Here is a 20,001-nt window from a genome sequence, read left to right on the forward strand (position 1 = left end):
CATGAGGCTTCAATCAAGAGTAATCCTGAAAGGTTGATCTCGTCCTCTTTAGGTGGATAGCGTTCTCAATGTCCCAGAGTTGAAGAACGTAATAACGGACTGAATCATAGGTCACTAACGTCTTACATCGCCTCTTTCCAAGGCACCAAAAGATTATTCATTTAATCATTCGCCAAATGTTTACTGCATGCCTACTATGTGCAAAACACCGTTCTAAACAGAAGAAACAGTGTGAACAAGATGGCCAAAACTCCGTTTTCATGTTTACATTCTACTTGGGAACAGAGACAATAATTTTGATAATAAGTAAGTCAAACAATTATTGACTCTAAGGTCTTGAAAGAGGCACAATTTAAGATACAAAGAGCAACACATGAGTGTCTGCCCTCAAAGAACTTAAAAAATAAGCATTACCTTAATGCATGCAAGTCTAAAATAGGTCAGGCCAAATTAATTAAGATCAGGTAGCAGGCTTTATGAGAAATGATATTTATGTCTACTTTTGGTTAGATTTTTATTATTCTATATTTTAGAAGAAAAACAACGTAGCCAACAGAAGTTTGTCATACTAATTCAAAGTTTTAGGGAGTAATTTTAAAAATAGATTATTTAAAAGCTGGTAGTGGCGAGTTAAAAAATGGCCATAAATTCTCTGACCCACTTGCCACTTGAGGTGGAGTCTGATGTCTCACACACGTCCGGCAATCTGGGCTGGCCTTAGTGACCTGCTTGCTAACAACAGGTCAGAAGAAGTCACAGGGACTCAGCAGGTTCGTTGGGACGCTTGCTCTCTGAAGCACGTTCTCCAAACACTCCAGCTGTCATGCCATGAGGGGCACGTGCCACGTGGGGAGGACACGTGAAAGTGCTCTGGTCACAGCCCCCGCCTAGCCTACCCTGCAAGTCACTCCAGCCCAGGTGCCATGTGAGTAAAGAAGCCTCCAGATGACCCCAGCCCCGAGCCACCCGAGTCTAACCCAGCAGCCTGGGTTAAACGCAAGCCCCAGATACTGCAGAGCGAAGACAAGCCATCCCTGCTGTGCCCTGACCGAATTCCTGACCCGCGGAGTCTGTGAGCATAAGGTGGCTGTTGTTTCACGCCACTAAGCTTGGGAAAACGAGTGCCAACCCAAAGCCTGTATCTAATTACCATATTTCATTTCTCACCACCTCAGTTTCATCATTTAGTACAGATAAGTTATCCAGAGGTCATGCATCACACAGAGCCGTAGGGCAAATGCATGATCCAAAGTTAATTTTTCAGTTGCCTAAAGCTGTGTGCTGCTTTAAGGGTGTACACAAGTAAGGCTGATGCACCTACATGAAGTAACTCGTTAAGTGCTACCTGTGTAGATGGAAAGATAGCTCTATCGCAGATCAAAGCACACTGTTCCCCGAAGCACCGTACAGGAAGGAGAGAAGGTAACAGTGTGACCGCGGTTCAGAGCAAGTTACCCACAAGGCTCCATGCTGTGTTTACAACATTAAAGAAATGTTTTCTTTCTCCAGCAATCAATTCATGAAACTAAAAATGATCAATGCTTCTAAAATCTATTTCCAAAAATCTCTCACCAGAGATAATAAGGATGTGTCACAGATTGGAAGTAATATTAAGGTAAAATTCTGATGGAAGCGAACAGGATTAAATCAATGAAAATCAGGCATGCCGTTTTCTTCTCATTTCTCAATGTAAACCAATGCGGTGTTATTTAACTGAAAAGTGGAGAGCTCAAGGCTGATAATGTGACATCTTTTACAAAAGTAAAATTGATTTTAGAAGCATTAAAAACAAAATGTACAATTAATGTATGTCTCTTACAACAGAAATACTTTTAAAAGTGAAAAAACAAAATGAAAAAAATCCAACTGGTGTCCTTTTTTCTGCAGTTAACACTGCCCTCTAGTGATAAAGGATAAATGTCAACTATCGGAAAGCAAACATCACAACTTCATTGCTCGTTTTAGTGTGTTCAAGTCAGGACATCTAGTCTACAAATGCCACCAAAGACAGAGCAAACAAATTCAAGATGACCTTTATTAGCTACTGGATGTTAAATTACAAACTCTTTTAAAAAGCATTAAACCAAGGACACGAATGCATGGAAACGGCAGCTTTAAAATACAATGGGATTGAAATATCACTACATAGTGAATTATATTTTCACGTAAAATTGTGCAATTCAAGAGAGACCCTGTAGGCTCATTACCTGTGACTTACAAGGGTAGGCAGGATAGCGATGGTAAAGCCTCACCATGCGAGAAAATTCGACAGGCTTGTGCTCACGGCATGTGTAACAAGCACAGTGAAAAATGTCCACAGCAACCAAGGGCTCACATACTTGCCAGCTTGATTAGGGCACCTAACTCCTCATTTCAGGAAAAAAGCTCTAGAGAAAAGAGTGTATTTGGTTGCTAAGGATCTCCTGAACCCGGACGTGCTCCAAGAGAAGAACGACTTACCGCGGGTGGTGCCGTCCTTCCCCATGATGCACTCCATCGAGGTGATGATCTGCTCCACCACGGGAGGCGACAGCGACGTGGCGTACACTGTGCTGTGAGAATGTGTTCGCAGATAGTCTATCAGCTCCTGGGGGATTCACAGAAGCAAGTCATTAGAGGCGATGCCGGCATGCACGGGCAGTGTCGCTGCCTACCTACCCGCCGGGGAACGCAGATCCCCCCTCGACAGCACTGGAACAGGGACACCAATCTGAGAGGCAACACGGTCAACGCACACTGGCAGCCAATGCGACAGACATATGGCAACGTCCTCTGGCTTTTAGGTTTTGTTTTTTAAACATGCCACAACATGGAAAGATGAGACACTGATTTTAAAGAAGACCTCTGAATTTGGAGAATGTATCATTTAGTGTTATAAACAGACCTACAATGCAGAGTTAAACAAGAAAGTGTTTTGATTACTTTCGGACACAATGGCTTACTTGTAAGTACAATGTTACAGAAAACATCATCTGCATCTCACCCCAGGCCTGCACAGCCCATTCTTACACACCTAAATCAAAGAAGCAAAGTCCTCGAAATCCATTTTAAAGGCATTTAATATCCTCCACATAAAGATGTATAAAATGATATAAACGTGTCAGAAATTCACTGGGTGTTTCATAAGAACACTAAAGCCTGCAATAAAGAATAGAGGCAGACCGTGTCTGTCAGACACAAGGTTTTGAAAACAATCAGTTGTCTATCCCTACTCTCTGATACCTTCTAATTTCACTAAATCTTTAAATAGTCACACAAAAAAAGCTTATGTACCAAAACCAAGACACAAAATGTAGCTTTTTTAGTGCTATTCATCACTTCAAAAATACTCAAAACTGTATAAAACCCACAATAGCATAAATATACTGTACCAAAATGATCTCCCAGAGTATTATTTTTCTGTCCTTTGGTTTAGCAACAAATCTTAACAAAAAGCAATCAACTCTCCAAAGTGAGCCTAGCTTCATTAACAAAATCAGAGGCAAAAAAAATACATCAAACTTGACTAAAACTACTAATGATAGATAATCCCTAAAAGGCAATCAATTAAGAGAAAGTCCATGCTTTAAGATCTCCCGAGTTTTGCCCTGGCTGGCGTAGCTCAGTGGATTGAGCTTGGGCTGCGAACCAAAGTGTCGCAGGTTCGATTCCCAGTCAGGGTACATGCCTGGGTTGCAGGCCATGACCCCCAGCAACCACACATTGATGTTTCTCCCTCCCTCCCTCTCTCCCCACCACCGCTTACCTCTCTAAAAATAAATAAATAAAATCTCAAAAAAAAAAAAAAGATCTCCAGAGTTTTAAAAAGGAATTAAGGATATTTATGAGAACCTACTATGGGCCACATACAAATACTTAATATACATTGTTTTTTTTTTAATAAAACTGCAGTTTTTTAAAAATCACTTTTTAAAAGCGTATACTACTCAGTGTTTTGTAGTATGTTGACAGAGCTATAGAACTTTCATCACTACCTAATTTTACAACATTTTCATTACCTCAAAAAAGAAACCTCATACCCATTAGCAGTCACTCTCCACTTCCCCCAGCAACCACTAACTTACTTTTTCTGTCTATGATTTGCCTAGTTTGGAAATATCATATAGAGAAAATAATATAATATGTGACCTTTTGTGACTCCCTTCTTTAACTTAATGCTTTCAAGGTTCATCCATATTGTGGCGTGGACATGTATTACTATTCCTTAAACCCTTACTACAATCTTATAAGCCAGCATATTTATCTCGGTTTTACTGATAAGGAAACTGAAAGGTTAAGTGCTTTGCCCAAGGTCTCACGAAGTTAGGGAAATATTCAAACCCAGGCCTCTGTCTCCATGGTTCAAACATTTTTACCATGCCACATGTCTCAAACGCCTCAGCATTCATTATATACTTTTTAAATAGAAAAAAAGAAAGCCACCAGAGCTAGCAAAATAACCTTTTCCTTCCTGTCTCTATGCTCACCCACAATGCATCTGAGTCCAAGGGCAGCGAAACTGATCTTTCATTCCCAGCGGCTCCCATGACAGCCCCGCCACCTTGAGACTGTGGGCGCAACTCAAACCCAGCGAAAGGCTGTGGCAAGCAGGCAGCACCACTGTGCGTTCTTTCATACAAGAGGGCATTCTGTATCTCAAACCAGCATGTAGTTTAGAGCGAAGCTCAAACAAGAAAACAACAGACAATGAACAGAACCGGCCTTTGGTGCATCAGAGTCACCAGGCAGCTGAAGTGTGGCCCTGCTGGCACTATGAGCCAAAGCCACAAACTGAGTGAGGATCTCCACATCCCAATTCGGGACGCTGTCTGCTAAACGAGAATGACCGCATCTAGTAGCCAGTACCCTTCTCCTTAACTGCTCAGTTCTCACGGCCCATTTACCTTCTTGCCTCCAATGTATCCTCCAGAAGCACCAAAGCTCTTGGTGAATGTTCCCATCATAACGTCCACATCCTCAGGGTCCAGGCCAAAGTAATCTACCACACCTCGACCTGTGGGGCCCAGAGCCCCGATGCTGTGAGCTTCATCTAGGTACAAGTATGCCTTGTATTTCTTCTTAAGGGCAATCACTTCAGGAAGGCGGACAATAGATCCCTCCATGCTGGCAAAACAGTAAAAAATACGTACACTGAGACTTCTTAAATCCCAAAATTGGGAGCCAGATACTTTATTGTTATTAATTTAAGTTTATTGCTTTATGTAATAATCTAACAACTCTGCCTGTGGTTTTAAACCCGCAATGCTAGATAATGCTGTAGCTGTGCAGGCCTCCAGGGGAAGGGAGACTGGATCTTTAGAAACAAGTACCAGGACACAATTAATCCTAGTTCGCCATAGAGGAACAAAACTCCCAGCAGATTCTTCGAAAGCCTGTAACTATAAGCAACATTACACTTTGCATCACACTGCGTATGCAACTGAAATTATATAAGAAAGAATTTAAAAATATGGGCGGTAACAAAGTAAGTGCAAGGGCTGCAAATAGGTAACCAAAATAGTTCTTAAAATTAAAGGTGTATAATTTGTTTTGACATATTAGAAAACATATTCCAATTCATGACCCTATATATAAATTCCCTCTACAAACAGTAAAATAAGGGATCCAAGTAGAAGGGGTCTTGGGGACCATGCAGCATGATGGAAAGAGTAAGGCAAAAAGACTTCTGTTCTAGTGCTTACTCTGCTTCCATCAGGAAGACAAGACTAATAAAGCAGGATTACCTATATATTCCCTCCACAAGGATCAGAATCTTCTTCCAGGGCCTTCGGGTCCGAGGCTGACCGTACACAATGGCATCTTTCAACAGCTTCTCTAGGCTCTGCATATCTACAGCACATACAGAAGACCGTCAGCGTAAAGTGCCTTCCTCTTTACTAACTTTATTCCAGAAACGCAAATACACATTAAGAAATGTCAGGAAGTGTGTCTCAGATAGCAAAGGACATTAACAAGATCAGAACAGGGCAGAAAAAGGGCAAAATGAGGGAGCTACTGCTAACCTGAATTAAAACCTCATTTAAACTGTAACAAATGTTCAAAACCACAGAAACTCAATGAATGACTGTAGCACAGCTGAGTAAGCTGGTTAGCAGGCGTATGAAATGACCAGTGTTCCATGTTAAATACCTTGTGATTCAGTTAGCTTTCTTTGTATTTGTAAAATCACTTGTACCTTTAATCCTAGTGAGTCATTTAGAAATAATGCATTAAGAAGACTGAGCAAGAGCATGAAGAGCTACTATACACCTCCTAAAAATCAAATATGGGGGAAAACTTGAAAAGACATGCCCATTGCCTCTCACCTAAGATACTCTTCATAAATGCTTTTTAAATAGCTTTATCTTGGTAGTGGGTTAAAAACACACCAGCCTGATTAGTGCCTTAGATGAACTCCTAAATGCACACGTCTCTGTCGTAAGCAAGCTTGACAATCAGTTGAGACTGTTCCCTGTCTGGTCTGATCTGCTATGTGTGCACAACCAAGTTCTTATGGTTCTGTTGGTTCTCAAGGTGGTTCACGGGTACAGGAAACAATGTGGCTAGTACTGCCATTAATGAGGGTCAAAATGTTCCTGTTAGGGATAAATGCTTTGAAGATCATTGACTACACACTTAATATTTTTGCCTTGAAACACTGTCCTCAAAAACTGCCCCTCCCCCCAAATCTATGCAACATCTGGGGTATACTTAACGAGCGTGGGAGGAACACCGTCATAAAGTCTGATTTTACAATCTTTGCTGCTCCTCACTGAAGGAGGGGGTTACAAAGTCACATGATTATGCTCTTTTCATAAAAAAGTACTTTGGTGGAAAAGAGAAATAAGGTAATAAAAACACAAATAAGATGGCCATAGGCTGTGACTGTGTTTACACCTCCAGTTATTCGTAAGAACACGGTCTGTCTGCTACCCAACCCAGACACAGGAGAGGCGGCCACAGGAGTGGGTCCGATCTGAGGCCGTCTGTCCCGCCGCAGAGGGCAGCATGTGGCAGCCGGCAAGGGCCAGGCAACAACGTGCTCGCTGTTTTAGTTTCCTCCGTTTACATACAGAAAAAAGGGGGAAAATCGATACTGATTCAAAATTTTAGATGAAGAGGAAGTATCTGTAGAATACTTAACCATATTCCCAACATAGCAAATAAATTCAGTGTCTCTCTCATATTATACTCCTCAAATCACATGAAAAATAAAAATTTAAATTTAAAACTACCACAGAACTACCAGAAGAAAATAAGAGACTAACCCTATTATCTTTGAATATGGAAGGCATTAACACAAAATCCAAGTCATTAGACAATAACTGTGACACCATAAACATTTTAATAAGTCTGCACAGCAAGACACTGAAAACAAAGTTAAAAGTAAAATAAAAAGTACTGTAATATAAAAGAAAAGGTAAAGGGCTCTTCTAATTAGTAAAAAGGAGAAACCATTTAAAAAAGGACAATTGACAAAGAAATACAAGCACGACATTGTATAAACAGTTGTTTGATACCTAATAATCAAAGAAATTAAGATGTTAGTCACTCACTAGAGCAGACAGGGTTTAAAATGATTCATAATGGTCTGTGTTGGCTTGTGAGTCACTATCACGGTGTTGAGTAAAAATCCGCACAAATGCGTGGAGGCAATTTGGAAAAGTACAGAAACGTGGGTGCCCTTTTACACAGGCATTCTAGGACTGCTAGGAATTCATCCTGAGGCACTAGTCAGACCACTGAGCAAAACGTACGGTACAGGTAGCACCATTTCTAGTAGAACAATTTAGAAACAGACTGAGAGATGACCAAGTAAGGGCATCTGCGGCCACTGCCTGCCTCCCCAACGCCAGGGGAGGAGCAGAGTCACATGTATTGCCTAACCAAGTTCACAATGTGTTGTAAGAAAGAGCAGGTTCCACAAAGGTAATAAATTAGTAAGTCCCATTTACATAAACAAAATGCTATTTGCATCATCCTCATTGTAAAGCACTTTAGACAAGACAAAGACAGAAGGAAGAAAGTCATTACCACCTGTAATCTTCCAACCAGGAGCACAAACCTAACATTTGGGTGTGTGCTCTTCTAGGCTTCTGTCTGTGCATGTACTCGTTTTGGTAAAAGACGGTATTAAACATACAGTTCGGTCATCTTTCCTTCCTCCCCAGATGTGTTTAACTACAGAAGTTATGCATTTTTATTGCAAATAATTATTTTAGTAATACATAAAGATATTTCCCTTAGGGAGAAAGTCTGGCTTAGTACCACCTTCCTCTGTGCTTTTACAGCATGTGTTCACATCTGTACCTCAGTGTCTGCACGCTGTACTCTAGCTACTGGCTTGTCTACAGTCTTCATTGCCAGAGACCCTTGAGGTCAGGGAGCCCGCTTGAATCATCATCTCAACACCCCTAGTGTTATGGCAAGATACACCCCAGGGATCTAGAAAGTCAAATGAAAGGAGAATGTCCTATTTTTATCAAAAGGCTTCCTTCTGCCTTTATTTTTATCACCAGGTGGAAGACAATAACTTTTAAAAGACTGCATGCACCAGAAGGACATTTTAAATGTTGCTACTTCAGCTTCACTTATATTTCCTATTATTAATGTAGCCAATGTTACCACTGTCACTAACCCAAAGAATACTACACACACTAAGGTCAACTGCACAGCAAACTCACTGTTGTGTTTGAAGACCCGAATGGTTGCTCCTGAGAGCCTGGCGCCTAGCACCAGCGATGCATGGTTCAGTTCATCACTCAGAATCAAGCAACCCTGCAAAATCACAAGCACAGGAAGTAAGAAGCTGGAGGGAGGGGGCGAAGGGAGGAGTTTCATTACACAAATTACCAAATGCTAAAGTCATGAATAATAATAATATCTCATTAAGGAAAGCCTGTACAACCGCAAAGCTATCAATTTCAAAAAGTATGTACGTGTATATATATTTATATTTTGCAAAACTGACATAGTGGATGCAACATTCTAGCCTTTTAATTTCTTCATTTCTAAAATGAACATAAATATTCAGCTATATAGCAACAGATTTTTATTTACACCTAAAATCTGCTCTATCAGATGGTCTCATAGAGTTTCATGGAATTTCATGAGTTTTGGTATGATGTGCCCTTTCATTCATGGAAAAAGTGTTTGGGGGAGAAGGCAGCAGAGGAGGTAATGTCTGCGGAAACTGCGTCCTTCCTCTCACTCCTAACCACACCCAGAGTTCCATGAGGGGCCCACGTATTAGTCTATTCCTAAGATGACATGAAGCGTAGGCTTAGTTTTGCCCTTAAAAATCACTAAACGAGCTTTACTTTAAATCCACGTTAAACACGAAAGGTGCCCTCTTAGTACAGTAGCTGGTGCGCCAGTCCCGCAAACCCATGTAAACACGGGTTTCTGCTAAGGTGACGAGGAAAGTCTGACGCTCTTGGGATTTTCACTTCCTCCCCAGTTCTTACTCTTCCACATCTCACCGAGGCTCCAGCCTATACAATGTGAACTCAGACACAGGCTTCTCTGTCAATAATGGCTTCAAAATAGTCGAAAATAGATGAAAAAAAGGTGTAGAAAGTATTAGCATGCTCCCAGGAGAATACAAGAAAAGACATAGAGGAAATATATCTGTATTTATTTGTTGGTTTACTTATTTAATTCATTAATTACAGAGTATTCCTGGATAGATACTTAACAAACTTACAATAGCAACTGTCTGACTGAAATTTTTACTGTGTCAAGTTTTTAAGATTAAAAAAAAGGTTCCCTAATTAAAGAAAGATGTGTAGGTTAAAAATGAAGAGAAGTAGAGCTAGAGGTACCAATATGGTCTGATAGTTTTTTTGATACCTTAGTAACAATCAACACACCAGACCCAGGTTTTGTAAATACTGTTCTCCAACAGAAGGAACCAGGGCTCAGTGGAGAACTGAGTGGTTGACCCCAAGGTCAGGGATAGGTAAAAAGAGCCTGGTGCATCAAAGAAAGTGCTTTAGAAAGAAAAATGGCCAAAACTGGAACGACCTGAGCAACAAAATCATGCAACATATAAACATAAAGGAAAGGTGAATGAAAGGTACACAGGAACTCTCTGTACTCTTGCAACTCTCCTGTAAGTCTAAATTTGTCTTTGAAAAAAAAAGTGTTAAAATTGAAAAAAAAAATGAGAGAAACTGAGGACAAAAATAAAGAGAGGTTGAATTCCTCTTCTGCAAGCCTTCAAACCCTCTCCTTAACCATTCTTGGCATCCCAGTGTACTTTAAAAAGGATCCCCTCCCTTCCCTTTCCACCTACACGATTTTGTCTTCTTCTCTTTCCATCTAATTTTTTTTCTGGCAAAATCTGCAATATGATTGTATTCTTTAGGTTTCTCACCTCCTTTTTAGACAGCCTTAGTCACCATTTCTGTGTATCAATCTTTTTTTTTCATCTAATATACTATGAGGCTCTATTACATCCTTTGTTCAAAACATTAAATGTCTAACATCTAGATGTTTAATATGTTTCAGGCATTATGTTAAGGGCTGTAAATACAATATCATTTTTAATCCTCACAACAAATCTGAGGCAGATACTATTAATATTCCCACTTTACATATGTGGAAACCAAGGAGTTACATAAGGCTTGGGCTTGTTACCTTGCCCAAGGTCACAAGCATGTTAAGTGACTAAATAAAAAGCTTCTACTTCTCTAACACATGCTCTTAGTCAATAAACTGTCTGTCTCTGACTTTAAGCTGACTAATCAATCAATCAATCACCTCACAGAGAAATTTAGTATAAAATTTAAAGAAATATTAAAACTGGATTAGTTGCTGCCTTGGATGGCTTAAATTATATTTAATAACATTTCAACTACAATGTTTGATTTGCACAATAGATGTTGATGGTAGTATCTTTCATGTCTGTATATAAGACATCTAATTGTAGACAGTGACTTTCAGAGTTTGTGGGCACACAAGAGAAGCAGGAGGAGACTACTCAACCCCACTAGTGTAAGAAAATGCTAAGAGATTCTAAATAAGAATCTGAAGTTTATGATGCCAAAATGTACCATTTATCAATGTAAAGTCAAAGAACCACACATTCATGCCTCCCAGGACATTTGGCCATTGTAGCTAAGCTGTTGAATTTACCAGCACAGATTTGTTGCTGTTTCCTTATACCCTTTTAATGTCCACAGGATGAGCAGTGACGTGCCTTCTTTCATTCATTCCTGCTACGGATAATTTCTGTCTTCTCTGTTTTTACCCTGACCAGTATGGCTAGAGAGCTATCAGTTTTATTCACTTTCTCAAGAACTAGTTTTAGTTTCACTGATTTCTCCTATTGTCTATTTTCTAGTTCATTGATTTCTGTATTTACTTGACCGTATCCCTCCCAGTCTTTGGGCTTAATTTGCTCTTTGTTTTTTCTCCCTAATTTCGTATGTTAGAAGTTTAGATGACTGATTCAAACTCTTATTTTTTCCTAATATAAGCATTTAAAGCTGTGTATTCCCATTTGAGCATTGCTTTAGTTTCATCTCACAAATTATATTATAGTTCTAGTATTTTCTATTTGCCTTTCTCTGACCCATGAATCACTTTAAATAGTGTTGCTTACTTTTCAGTTATTTGAGGATTTTCCTGATATCTGTTACTGACTTCTAATTTAAGTCTACTATGATTACAGAACATATTTTGAATAACTTTGATTCTCTTAAATTTGTTAAGGTTGGTTTAATAACCCAGAAAATAGTCTATCTTGATAAATGTTTTGCTGTTGTTGGGTGAAGTGTTTCATAAATGTTAAGTTGATTAATAGTGTTTTTCAAATGTTCTATATCCTAATTGATTTTCATTCTAGTTCTTCTATCAATTATTGAGAGAGGGCTATGGAGATGACAATTATAATTCTGTATTTGTCTATTTCTCCTTTCAGACTCATCAATGTTTGCTTCGTGCACTTTGAAGTTCTGTTATTATGTACCTACACATTTGAAATTGTTATGTCCTCACCCTGTACAGTGTGGCTCAGTTGGTTGGAGCATCGCACCATAGACCAAAAGGTCACGGGTTCAATTCCAATCTGGGTACATACCCAAGTTGTGGGTTTGATCTATGGTCAGGGCATGTACAAGAAGGCAACCAATCGATGTTTCTCTCTCGCATCTCTCTCTCTGTCTAAAAGCAATGAAAACACATTCTTGGGTGAGGATAAATAAATAAATAAGCAGATACATAGAATTGTTATGCCCTGGCTGGTGTGGCTCAGTGGATTGATTGTCAACCTGCAAACCAAAGGGTCACTGGTTTGATTTCCAGTCGGGGCACATGCCTGGGTTGCAGGCCAGGTCCCCAGTGGGGGGCACACAAGAGGCATCTACACATTGATATTTCTCTCCCTGTCTTTCTCCTTCCCTTCTCCTCTCTAAAAAATAAAATTTAAAAGAAGCCTTCTTAAAACAAACAAACAAATAAATAGAATCATTATGTCCTCTTAATGGAGTAACACCTTTATCATTACACAGTGTTCCTCTTTAGAAATATTCCTTGTTTTGGAATCTTTATATTAAGATACTCACACCAACTTTTTTACTATTGTTTGCATGCTATATCTTTTTCCCTCCTTCCAATTTTAACTTACCTGTGTTTTTAAACTTAATGTAGCTTTCTGGTGGAAACCTATTCAGTTTTGTCTAATCTGATAATCTCTGACTTCTACAATACTTGGAATGTATAAACCACTTACATTTAATGTGATAGCAATATAGTTGGGTTTAAATTTCCTCTCTTCCTATTTGTTTTCTATCTTCCCACCTGTTCCCTGGGGAAACATATATTTATATAACTGAAAATGACTTCAGAGTTAACCTAATTCAAGTACTTCATATCACAAAAAATAATAAGTAAATAAATGAGGCTTAAAAAGGTTGTGACATTGTTCACAGTCCCACAGCTAAATTTGACCATATAACCAAACAAAAATTCAAGTCTTTGGCTCATTAATCCACTGATTTTTTCCAATACCATTCATAGATACCGTTGTTAAAATGAGAATAACCTTGAGGAACTGTTCAAATAGACAGTGCCAATCTGCTACAGTGTGATTTACATCCTCTTATCACTTCTCTTTTCTGCTGTGCCCCCACAAACTCTGCCCACAATCTAAATGTGTATGTATATATATTACTTTAACTTACATTATTAGTAACCAATATTACTAACACACGCCACAGGTTTTGTCCATATAATTCTGAGCAACATACATTACAGTGAGAACAAGTATGTATTTTCACATTTTTCTATTTATAAACAAACTACCTGTTAAATAACTTTCAAAACTAAACATTCTTTCTTCCATAATTTCAACCTTTTATGAGGTTTTATTTATTAGAATCTCTTCAAAACGGGAAGTGGAGATGGCAAGAGTCACCTAACGGAAGAGGGAAGGATCATGGCTTCCAGCAAGAAAGCTTCAACTGATATAGTCTCCACAGGACACCTTACCCCAAAAATCTGTGACAGAAGTATCTCTGGGTAACTATGTTTAGCCTAAAGTTTAGAATAGTTTCTGGCTTGCTCTGAATGCTTTAAAAACAAAGTAAGATACATACAAGGGAGTTTTCATTCATGACAGACTCGGCCTTACTTTGCTAACAAGAGCAGGGATGTTCATTGAATTTGTAGCAAATCCCATGCCATATGCCATAGCAGCTTCTACTCCCAAGAAACTCGCCACAAGCTTTTCTAGTTCTTCATGCTTGTCCAGGTTTCCTGTGTGAAGAAGTTAGTGAAGTCAGTATCACCAAATCCCAATTTAAACATTACTCATTATTAAAAGAAATCACAGTGACCTTGTCAAGATGGTGGCATAGGTAAAAGAGGTGCTCACTTCTCACCACAACCACATCAAAACTACAACTAAGTTACAAAACCACCATCATTCAGGTGGTTGAAATCTAGCTGAAGGGAAGTCCCACAACGGAGGCTTTGAAGAAGCCGCACTGAGCCTGGCAGGAGGCACAGAGACGAGGAACGGGCTGTTCCCAAACCCACATGTGGCGAATAAGAATCAGGAGGGATGTCTCTACTGCTGAGACCCCCCCTGAGGAGTGAGGGGTCCCGGGCCCCCCACCAGACCTCCCGGTCCAGGGTTCTAGTGCCACGAAAAGAAATCCCCATAACTCTGGCTGTAAAACCCAGCGAGGACTGTGGCTAAAAGAGGCAGAGGGCTTCTAGAGTCCCAGGCAGTTCCTCTTAAAGGGCCCACAAAAGGACTTACTGGGACTCACTCCAAGTTCCAGCACTGGGGCAGCAGCTAGAAAGACATTAGGGACATATAGGGAGGAACCAAACTGTCTGGCTTTAGGGTGACAGCTGAGAAGCAGCTTTCTCCCAGACAGAAGTGATGGCAGGGGCTACTGTTCCTTTTCTGAGGCACTCTCTTGCCCCACCCCCCCCAACACAGCCAGCAGGTGGGTGCCATTACTGAGTCTCCATCAACCTGGCTAACATTGTTTACCCAGCTCTGGTGATTCCATACTACCCAACTTCTGGATCTGCCCAAAATGTTTCCAGTGGCTTTTCCCTATGAACAGCCTGTCTTTGCTCAGGCTTTGGAATCTCCTAAAATGACTCAAACAAGCAGCATCTGGCCTTGGTGTGCCCCATACCTCTCGACAAGTGGACCCAGGCCCAGCCCTAGCAGCAGCTGGTCTTGGTTTATAGTTTGGCCTCTTATAGGCACCTCCGAGCCCATCAAAAGTAGCAACCATCTGCAGATCGCTTTATAGCTCCCACTAGGTAGCCCTAAGGCTGAGCACAGGTAGCAGCTGACCTTGGCCTGAACATCCTGGGAGGCCCCAGAGCCAACGCACCCAGTGACAGCTTCAGACCACAATGAAGCACCACCTAACCACCTCCACAAGAGACACACTCAAGGGGAGGACTCTGGGCACCAGAGCCCTGCTGAAGTAAGTCCAGCTCTGTGGTGTGGGCCCTGGCACAGCTGGTCCTCCATGGTGGTTGCAGCCAATCAGCCTGGGGTAAGCCCCTCCCACTGATGTGTCAACAGCAAGGCTCAACTACAACACAAAGGTGTACACATCCCCCACACTGGGTTGCACCTGGAGTGCTCAGCTCAGGTAAAAGGGAGGCTGTGCCATTGGACCCTACAGGACACCTACTGCATTAGGCTACTCCACCAAGGCTGGGAAACATAGCAGCTCTACTTAATACATAGAAACAAACACAGGGAGGCTGCCCAAATGAGAAGACAAAGAAACATGTTCCAAATAAAAGAAAAGAACAAAATTCTAGAAAGAGAACTAAACAAAATGAGACAAGCCATCTACTAGATAAAGATTTCAAAACACTGGTTATGATGATGCTCAATGAACTTATGGGAAGAGTAGATGAACTTAGAGAAAACTTGAACAGCACAAAAAAGGACATGAAAACCATTAAAAAAGAACCAGTCAAAAATAAAGGATACACTAATTGGAATGAACAATAACTTACAGGGAATCAGGGGTGCTGGAAGGAAAAAACAGAGAGCAAGAAATTGAAAATGTATTTGGAAAAATTGTAACAGAAAAATTCCCTAACCCGGTGAGGGAAATAGACACACAAGTCCAGGAAGCACACAGAGTCCCAATCAAGATGAACCCAAAGAGACCCACACCAAGACACATCATAATTAAAATGCCAAAGTTAAAGACAGATTCTTAAAAGCAGCAAAAGTAAAGCATTCAGTTGCTTATAAGGGAGTTCCCATGAGATTGTCCGCTGATTTCTTAACAGAAATTCTGCAGGCCAGAAGGGACTGGCAAGAAGTATTCCAAGTTACGAAAAGCCAAGGACCTACCCAGCAAAGCTATCATTGAGAATCAAAGGACAGATAAAGAGCTTCCCAGACAAGAAAAAGTTAAAAGCGTTCATCATCACCAAATTAGTATTCTATGAAATGTTAGAGAGTTTTTTTTAAGGAGGGAGAAAAAAGCAAAATATGATCAATAAAAGGGCAATGAATACCTTGAAACTAAAAAATGAAATAAATGAACAAGCAGAACAAAAACTCACAGATACAGAGAACATTTCCATGGCTGCCAGATAGGAGGTGGGTTGGGGGACAGGTGAAAAAGGTGAAGGATTAGGAAATACAAATTGGTAGTTAAAGAACAGTCATGGGGATGTGAAGTACAGCACAGAGTATACAGTCAATAATATTTTAGTAAGTATGTATGGTGTCAGATGGGTGTGAGATTTATCAGGGTGATCACTTAGGAAGCTATATAAGTCTCATCACTGGAGTGTACACCGGAAACTAATATAGCATTACATGTAATCGAAGAAAAAAAAAAGAAATCATAGTCTACATGTTATAACCTTTTCAGACTAAGGTATAAAGGAGTCAGCATTATGAAGAGCAACGGCTCATAAACAGCACAATAGTTAAACTCAGATTCAGCACCTGTGGTAGAATTTCTATAAGAGGGTTGCCAACAATTTCTCCCATTCCTGTTCCCACATGATAGGTCCAGGTCTAGGCCTAGGAGGCCCAGAAACATCTGCTTTTATACTTTTGAAGTTAGCTGCCACACATACTAATCTAACTAGCCTGTTATAGAGACAGACTATGGACAAAAAGGGACTCTGGGGGATAAAAGACTAAGGGGAGGGTGTGGTCAGCCCTAAGCTTGTCCCACTGCCCAGCCAAGGTGCAGACGTGAGGGCGAAGCCATCCTGGATTCTCCATCCTCAGTCATAATGACCCGCCCTACACCCCACAGAGCTGAGATCAATGTCAACCCCTCACCAAACTGCAGGATCACAAGCAAATAAATGTATGTTTCTGTTTTACGTCACTAAGTTTTGGAATGGTTTATTACACAGCAAAAGACAGTGTAGCACCTTCTCTCACTTTGATCTGACTGGCAAATTTGTATTGTGACTTTACATTAGCACTCAATTCCTTAAGGACGGAATAACACTGGTCAGGGAGACTGGCTACATGCAAAGACAAAAGATGCTGAGAAAGACTGCTGAACTTGGATGCTATGTGTCCTTAAAGCTTAATGAAGTCATTTAACCTCTGTATCTCCTCTGTAAAATACCAATAGTAATATTTGCTCTCTCTACCTCGTGACCAATTATGAGGATCAAGAGAGATAATATGTTCAAGCACTTTATAAAATATCAAAGGTCACAAGGATGTGTGGTTTCTGTATCTTGTCAGTGCTCCCTTAACCACATCACTGGGGACCCTGAGTGAGGACAGCCCTGCTGTGCTTGCCAGTCTCTAGACCCACAAGAAATAACAATGAATTGTTGTTTTAATCCACTAAGTTTTGGTGTGGTTCACAGTAATAAATATCCAGAAAGGTGCCTTATGACTTCTACGGTTATCAGTCTCTGGAACCAAATGGAAGAATTTGGAATCTTCCTTTTAACTAAATAAATGAAGTCTCTTTACATGAATCTGTTATCCCTTACATTTTATAGACGTGTACTACTAATAAAAATAATTAGCATTTATTGAGTAGTTACATTTTACAAGCACTTTACACAAATTAGCCTATTTAAATCTTAAAACAGTCCTATAAGGCAGGAATTATTATTAGCCCCAGTTACCACTATAGAAATAGATTAACCTCCATATGCTCATGGGTTCAGACATTAACAGTACTCCTTAACCACTACCATTTGCAAAAGTCAATAAAGTCAACATTAAAGTTATAAATGGAACAACAGTACAGAACTTTTCTAGAGATATTCTGTATGTATAACATAATGGAAAAGATAAATATATCTCAAAGTGTGTTGAAAGCATTAAAATCATCCATCAATTTAGAAAAATAAAGCATTCTTTACCTGATCTAAACTACATGGCCAACTACGTACCTGGGCACTTAATATTCTAGTTCTCTATTAGTATTATTCCCTCCTGAGTAAAAAAGTTGAGAACATCAACTAGCCAAATCTAGCCTACACTCACCAATTTCCTGCCGAGTGCTGCACACACCAACTCCATACTCCTCTAGGACTTTGGCAGCTGCCTCTTGACACGATCCAGTATTCCGTGCAAATCCAAGATAGTTGTAGGAACCCATGTTTATAACACCTTTAATTGTATTCCCTGTGTACCTGTATTTCAATAGCAAGAAAGTTCATGAAACCCATGAGCAAGTCAAATGTTTACATGTGACAATAAATACAAAAGGAAGCACTATATATAGGAAGTAGAGAGAATATGGTCTAAATAAAAAGTAGCTCAAACTTACTACCAGTAAGTGAAATGAAAGTTAAAATACCAGTTTACATTTATCAATAATGATAAAGATTTAAAAACTGACCATATCTAGTGTTGGCCATGGCACTTGCATGCACTGTAGATAACAATGTCGGTCAGTACTTTTTTTTGAAGGTAGTTTGGCAGTACTTATCCATTAAAAGATACACAGACTCTTGGACTCAGCAATGCAATGCCTACACAATGGGCCATAGAGACACTACACAGCTGACCATTTCCCTTCCCCAGGCACACAAACCAGCGACATCCCAAATTGTGGAAGCTCAGGGTGGCCCCCTAAGTGAGGATGACATGGTTCAGAGACCCATGCAGTGAGGACAAGAAATAAACTGTTGATCTTGAGATTTGGGAGTTTTTCACATAGGATGATGCAGCCTAACCTGCATGTGTGCACTACATACATCAATACAGTAGGATACTCACCAGCCACTACAAATAATGAGCTTGTTGCAGATATACACAAGAAGGATGTTACTGATATGTCAGCAAGTAAAAAACAAGACGTAAGATGATTGCTATATACGATGCCATTTCTGTAAATCGGAAAACGACCTATGTGTAACCCTAGTACATACAATGCCCCACAGAAGACATGTGGAGAGAGAATACACAACAAACTAATGACAGTGGTTACCTCTGGAGAGTGGATTTACAGAGGGATAGTGGAGGCTGTCATGGGGGATTTTCAATTTATTTGTATTGCTTGTCTTTAAAAAAAAATGAAGCCCTGGCTGGCGTAGCTCAGTGGATTGAGTGCAGGCTGGGAACCAAAGTGTCCCAGGTTCGATTCCCAGCCAGGGTACATTCCTGGGTTGCAGGCCATAACCCCCAGCAACCGCACATTGATGTTTCTCTCTCTCTCTCTTCCCCTCCCTCCCTTCCCTCTCTAAAAATAAATAAATAAAATCTTTAAAAAGAAAACGACAATGCAATTGTATAATACTTGAGCTATCTCAACAACAAAATAAAATTTTACGAATATAAAAAGTTTTCTAAACTACTCGATTCATTTAAGCAAAAAAACTCCATATAACCTTGAATCATTTGAGAAATCAAAATACCCAGAAACAAATTCAGATACTTGACTCTGGGAAGTAGTACAATAGAAAGGACAGTTTGTCTTTGTCCTTTGTTTTGTTTTACTAGGTCAAAGTTTGTTTTCAACCATAACCCAACAATATATCAAGCTAATAAAAAATGTATTTTAAATGTCTCATAACAATGAACAACCTGCAAAAGACCTCATCATGCTGTGGCGTACTCTGTGTCTGCTGTTTTGACAAAATACAGTTAAATCTGCAACAGGGTATTTTCTGAAGTGAAAATATTCCTGTTTTGTTGTTAAGAAGTAATGTCCCAAACAAGACCCACCTGAACGACCAGTTGTAATCACGGGACTCTCTCTCCATGATGTCCACGCGGGCCCCAGGCACGCTGCAGATGGGCCGGTTCCAGTTGTCTCTGATCCTCATGTACAGGTTCCTCGTGTAGAAGTTTTCGAAATCCTGATACAATGACACAAAGTCCTGCCAACAAATGGCGAAATACCATGAATTTAACTGAGTCACTTTTTAAAACTTTATAACTTCCCTTTTCATACTGCAAGAGCACTTAAGAATGAGGTCGATTTCACTGCATTAACAGATACGGAAAACATTTCTGAAAGGTATAAATTCTGTCTGTTTTAAAACAACCCAATCAGGTAAAAGTCATGTAGCTTTGAT

At 40.0% G+C, this 20,001-nt stretch overlaps 1 protein-coding gene across 1 annotated transcript in view; it reads right to left on the reverse strand.

The window, feature by feature from the left end:
- The window catches only part of SPTLC2 (serine palmitoyltransferase long chain base subunit 2), a 96,685-nt gene that overhangs the window by 37,060 nt on the left and 39,624 nt on the right, over window positions 1-20,001 (reverse strand). The window contains exons 3-9 of the mRNA XM_045822581.1: window positions 19,649-19,803; window positions 17,963-18,111; window positions 13,616-13,740; window positions 8,664-8,757; window positions 5,724-5,829; window positions 4,884-5,103; window positions 2,461-2,587 (exon numbers count right to left, since the gene is read on the reverse strand). Of these exons, the coding sequence (XP_045678537.1) occupies window positions 2,461-2,587; window positions 4,884-5,103; window positions 5,724-5,829; window positions 8,664-8,757; window positions 13,616-13,740; window positions 17,963-18,111; window positions 19,649-19,803 (976 nt within the window). The remainder of the gene's footprint in view (window positions 1-2,460; window positions 2,588-4,883; window positions 5,104-5,723; window positions 5,830-8,663; window positions 8,758-13,615; window positions 13,741-17,962; window positions 18,112-19,648; window positions 19,804-20,001) is intronic.

This window comes from Phyllostomus hastatus, unplaced genomic scaffold (assembly GCF_019186645.2).
Source record: "Phyllostomus hastatus isolate PE091 unplaced genomic scaffold, TTU_PhHast_1.1 phas_scaffold_501, whole genome shotgun sequence".
NCBI classification, from domain to species: Eukaryota; Metazoa; Chordata; class Mammalia; order Chiroptera; family Phyllostomidae; genus Phyllostomus; species Phyllostomus hastatus.